The sequence below is a fragment of the Oncorhynchus keta genome, chromosome 34, assembly GCF_023373465.1.
Source record: "Oncorhynchus keta strain PuntledgeMale-10-30-2019 chromosome 34, Oket_V2, whole genome shotgun sequence".
In the NCBI taxonomy this organism is placed as follows: Eukaryota; Metazoa; Chordata; class Actinopteri; order Salmoniformes; family Salmonidae; genus Oncorhynchus; species Oncorhynchus keta.
Window position 1 is genome coordinate 8,009,324 of NC_068454.1, and position 5,755 is coordinate 8,015,078.

General features: G+C 42.7%; 1 protein-coding gene across 44 annotated transcripts in view; it reads right to left on the minus strand.

Moving 5' to 3' along the window:
• Window positions 1-1,413: 1,413 nt before the first annotated feature.
• The window catches only part of LOC118366705 (E3 ubiquitin-protein ligase Midline-1-like), a 34,075-nt gene continuing 29,733 nt past the window's right edge, over window positions 1,414-5,755 (minus strand). Inside the window, exons 9-16 of one of the 44 annotated variants that reach the window (XM_052492915.1) lie at window positions 4,482-4,643; window positions 3,844-4,051; window positions 3,005-3,640; window positions 2,912-2,963; window positions 2,782-2,833; window positions 2,678-2,703; window positions 2,573-2,598; window positions 1,414-2,521 (exon numbers count right to left, since the gene is read on the minus strand). In XM_052492915.1, coding sequence (XP_052348875.1) covers window positions 3,292-3,640; window positions 3,844-4,051; window positions 4,482-4,643 — 719 coding nt within the window. In that variant the 3' untranslated portion in view covers window positions 1,414-2,521; window positions 2,573-2,598; window positions 2,678-2,703; ... (1 more) ...; window positions 2,912-2,963; window positions 3,005-3,291. The other 43 variants (XM_052492905.1, XM_052492913.1, XM_052492923.1 and 40 more) reach the window with 43 other exon arrangements.

Below are 5,755 nucleotides of genomic sequence, written 5' to 3' on the forward strand. Positions count from 1 at the left end.
ATTACACCGTATATCAAGTACACCGTATTGATTACACCGTATTGATTACACCGTATTGATTACACCGTATTGATTACACCGTATTGATTACACCGTATAGCAAGTACACCGTATTGATTACACTGTATAGCAAGTACACCGTATTGATTACACCATATAGCAATTTATTTGTTTCCTTCTTTTGAAAAGCATCTTACTGTACGACTATTTGAACACTATCGTTGCTTCATAATGGCCTCAGGGCGTTCCGACTGCTGATAACCCCATTCTGCATCAGATTGTGTGCAAATCCACTGTTCTCTCAATGCCCTGAAATGACTAAATGTTCATGCAATAAAATAAATAGGATTTCTTGAACCGTGTTGTCAGTGACTTAGATAACTTCTTAATCAGTCGGCATGGTTAGAATCTCTTTCTATTCCTCTCTATTGGGATTGTCTCCGGTACATTTACATTTACATTTAAGTCATTTAGCAGACGCTCTTATCCAGAGCGACTTACAAATTGGTGCATACACCTTATGACATCCAGTGGAACAGCCACTTTACAATAGTGCATCTAAATCTTTTTAGGGGGTGAGAAGGATTACTTACCCTATCCTAGGTACCGTATCACCGAAACAACCGCCAACCTCGGTGAAGCCACAAGCCAATACTTTGTCCAAGATTAAAGGCCAGATTTAATATATTCCATCCTGCCTTAGCTGTCTTTATGCATTGGTTTTGAATACACAGCTACATTCCAACATAGAATCATCTTATTCTGAAAACTAGGTAGGCCTAACTACTGCACCTGCAATTTCACCCTGTGTACTTTTATTTAAACAAATAAGGTATGTTATTGTTCTGTGTAAATACCTAATTTTTCAGCTTGTATAATGTTATTTAAACAAATAAGTGTATGTTAAGCTACTGTGTAAATACCACAAATGCACATTTGATCAAATTGACCAGCAAAACCTTTTCACAGTCTTTAAATATATATATTTTTGTAAATAAATTATTTACAAACGTCTCCAATCAACATCATTCTAGCTGGACTGTGTTCGTGCACTCGGGCTCTGTCATGATCCATGTCACGAGGGTGTCTGATGGTGAGGTCACAGTGAGTTCAGATATTTTTTTAAAAAGTCTACTACTAGTTGAAAGGATCGGGGTCTAGTGGGGTCTTACTGGAGGATAAAGAGAGATGTCAGAAGGAATCTCATCACAGCTTCATCGTTGTTGTACGGTGCTGAAGTGGTCTGTAGATTAATAGTGATTACAGCCACCTAACGCTCCACGACACCGTATAATCGGTGAAATTAATCTAAGCCACAAAATATCAAGTGGTTTTCATTTGTTTTGCCTACAAAGTGTGTGTCTGAATTAAATGAAAATTAGTTAAGATGAGGTAACAGACAAATAAAAAGCATTATCATTACAATTCACACTTTATTTATGTAATTTTATTACATTTTCAACAAGGAATGTGTGAAAATAATGGTGCATCGGAAAAAGTCAAATGGCTCAAATACCAAATGTACCGGCATGTGAACATACCGAGCCAATAGGTGAGAAGAAAACAGTAATGTATTTACAGAGATTGCACATGTTGTTTCTAATTACAATTAAGACATTATTTCTGTATTGGAATGTCACTTCAAATGGCTTTTCTTTAGAAGTATACATTTTCAACATGAATCAACGTTTTTAACATCGCAGTGCTTCTTTTTTTGACAAAGAGATGAAGAATTGTGTCTTTGTGAGTTTGTCAATTAATAGTCAAGTTGTCAGTGCATTAGAAGTGCTGTGATTTTAGCATTGTAAAAGAGGCAGATTAACTATTAAAATGAACTCTTAACATGTTTATTTTCACAAACATCATCCTAATACATAAGAAACATCATGGAGAGGATATTGTATGAAACAGAAGATTGTAGATGAATAGTCCTGTTATAACTGCTCTGTGATCAGAGGAACTGATGTCATGATGACATGTCGAGATAAACAGGGTTACACGTAAAACATTTAGCAACATGCTGCTAACGACTGATACATGGACAAAGGTCAACAATCTACTGTATGTGTAATACTGTATGAAATAAACTCATCTCAGGGCTTTTCATTTTGTTTTATTTAACTCGGCAATGACGGCCTGCCCGGGGAACAGCGGATTAACTGCCTTGTTCAGGGGCAGAACAACAGAAAGACGTATTGCCTTGTCAGCTCAGGGATTCGAACTAGCAACCTTTTGCTTACTGGCCCAACGCTCTAACCGCTGCCTGCTTAAAAATACAGTAAGTTTCACTGAATTTGAAAACGTTATACCCACCTTCCTCTCTAAGCGCATCCCAAAACCTTCCTCTCTAAGCGCATCTCAAAACCTTCCTCTCTAAGCGCATCCCAAAACCTTCCTCTCTAAGCGCATCCCAAAACCTTCCTCTCTAAGCGCATCTCAAAACCTTCCTCTCTAAGCGCATCTCAAAACCTTCCTCTCTAAGCGCATCTCAAAACCTTCCTCTCTAAGCGCATCTCAAAACCTTCCTCTCTAAGCGCATCTCAAAACCTTCCTCTCTAAGCGCATCCAAAACCTTCCTCTCTAAGCGCATCCCAAAACCTTCCTCTCTCTAAGCGCATCCAAAACCTTCCTCTCTAAGCGCATCTCAAAACCTTCCTCTCTAAGCGCATCTCAAAACCTTCCTCTCTAAGCGCATCCCAAAACCTTCCTCTCTAAGCGCATCCCAAAACCTTCCTCTCTAAGCGCATCCCAAAACCTTCCTCTCTAAGCGCATCTCAAAACCTTCCTCTCTAAGCGCATCTCAAAACCTTCCTCTCTAAGCGCATCTCAAAACCTTCCTCTCTAAGCGCATCCCAAAACCTTCCTCTCTAAGCGCATCCCAAAACCTTCCTCTCTAAGCGCATCCCAAAACCTTCCTCTCTAAGCGCATCTCAAAACCTTCCTCTCTAAGCGCATCTCAAAACCTTCCTCTCTAAAACCTTCCTCTCTAAGCGCATCCCAAAACCTTCCTCTCTAAGCGCATCCCAAAACCAACAAGCATAAATATAGCAGTGAATATTAATGTGTTAAAGCAAGAAATAAAATCTACAATATTTTTTTAACCCAATAAATGGTTTCCATAAATAATTTTTAAAAAACAATGTATTTGCTTCTATAAGAGAATGATTGGAGACTGATCTGGCACCATGGCTTTGTTCTGCTTTATACAGCATGGATGGTGTGACACAAAGGCAGCCAGGTGAGGCTGAAGTGGGTCTGTTCTGCTCCCTTTGTGTTGCATTAGCTGGTCTGTTAATCCTGGCAGTCTGTCCCCTCGAGGTGGTCTGGGATGGGCAGCCCCGTGAGAACAGTCAGACACTTGTTCCACACGTTGAACACGGGACACACTGGCTGAGCGAAGGTGATGTCGAACGTGTACAGGTGCTGTGAGCCGGCGCCATCGTAGAAGGCCAGGGAACCGGCGTCGTAGTCCAACAACACCCCCACGCGACGCAGGTGGGGGGACGGCTCGATGGGCATCTCCTTGCTGTTGTGACGTACTACCCAGGAGTTGTTGCATCGAGATAATACCCACGAGGCCGAGTTCTTGCCGATCCACTCGTGTTTCGGTGCTGACTTGTAAGCAACGCCCACAGCAAACCTGATGAAGATAGAAAAATAGCATGTTAATGGCTCATTCTCTAGTTGAGGTCAAATAGCACCTGTGGGAAATGACAGGACTCCTAGCATCCTAGAGATTTTTAGAGACTGTGATTGGATTTCCCAATGTGAATCTCACACGTCTTTGTCTCTCCATATGTTCTGGTCTGAGGTATCTGAGGCACGACTGGTTCATATCCTTACCATGTGCTCCCTCCTATCAAGGCCTCCCAGTAGTGGCGCCCGCTGTCGATGTACACATTCCCAGTGACGCCGTAGCTGCCCTGGCTGGTGAAGCGGTCCTGATTGTGGCTCTTCTTGGACGACGTCTCGTCTCGCTCCACCGTCAGGTTGTCGTGGGAGACCTTCAGCTTCTTGTGAGCAGACTTTGGGTCCAACTTGAACGGCTGACCTGTAAATGGACCATAGATTGATTAAGAAATAATACCTGGGGGGGGGGGTGTGTGTGTGTGTGATATATGGTTAATATACCACGGCTAAGGGCTGATCTTAAGCCCGACGCAACGCGGAGTGCCTGGACACAGACCTTAGCCGTAGTATATTGGCCATATACCACAAACCCCCGAGGTCCCTTATTGCTATTATAAACTGGTTACCAACGTAATTAGAGCAGTAAAAATATACATGTTTTGTCATACCCTTGATATACGATCTGATATACCACGGCTTTCAGCCAATCAGCATTCAGGGCTCGAACCAACCAGTTTATAATTTAACAGTAAACAATAGTAAATACGCTAGTAAATATCTCCATATGTCAATATCTCCTAAGAAGGTTTAATGACGTCAGCACGGTACAGCTATTGGAAACTCTGACATACTGTTGGTCTTGAGCTTCCCAGGTACACTGCTGCGACTCCCTGCCTGGTTGATAGCTTTGACCATAAAGATGTACTTGGTGCCACACTGGAGTCCATGCACTGTGTAGTGGTTCTGCTTGATGTTGGGCACAATCATCCAACTGTCAGCTGAGTTACACAAACCTAGACCACAGACAAAGTTAAGTCAGTTAAATAACAGGAGCTACAACCACTGGGATTGTAACAAAACACACAAATGTAACAGACATTCGTTGACATAACAACACCTTCAATTAATACTTTGTTGTCATCAAATCAAGATTGTGGTAATTCTAGCATCTGTTTCGTCATAACCTCTCGCGGCTGTTATTTCTCTGCGTGACCCGTCGTACACAATAACATTGTCCGCTCACTGTAGTATGAACAGGCCCTGGGGCAGAAGAGGAACAATTTCTTGCAACCCTTGCTAGGGTGATCTGTTCCAACAGTCTGCCACTTACATGAGCCGCAGGGAAACACAAATCTCCATCTGGATTGGAATCCAGTCTGACTCAACCTATATACTCTGGCCTGGATCAGTCTCTAGCAGAGATACACAGCAGAGATCTCTGATATCTTATTATCGTCTTATTATCCAATGAAAGGAAAGCATGGTTGTTCCCGTCCTTCTGAAATTAAAAAATGCTTTATTTGATCGGCGTAATGTAATGCCCCCCCAAAGCTATTCACAGCAGGAGCCACTCAGATAGTCAGATGGCCACTCAGATAGCCACTCAGATAGTCAGATAGCCACTCAGATAGTCAGATAGCCACTCAGATAGTCAGATGGCCACTCAGATAGTCAGATGGCCACTCAGATAGTCAGATGGCCACTCAGATAGTCAGATGGCCACTCAGATAGTCAGATGGCCACTCAGATAGTCAGATGGCCACTCAGATAGTCAGATAGCCACTCAGATAGTCAGATGGCCACTCAGATAGTCAGATAGCCACTCAGATAGTCAGATAGCCACTCAGATAGTCAGATGGCCACTCAGATAGTCAGATAGCCACTCAGATAGTCAGATAGCCACTCAGATAGTCAGATAGCCACTCAGATAGTCAGATAGCCACTCAGATAGTCAGATGGCCACTCAGATAGTCAGATAGTCAGATAGCCACTCAGATAGTCAGATGGCCACTCAGATAGTCAGATAGCCACTCAGATAGTCAGATAGCCACTCAGATAGTCAGATGGCCACTCAGATAGTCAGATGGCCACTCAGATAGTCAGATGGCCACTCAGATAATCAGAT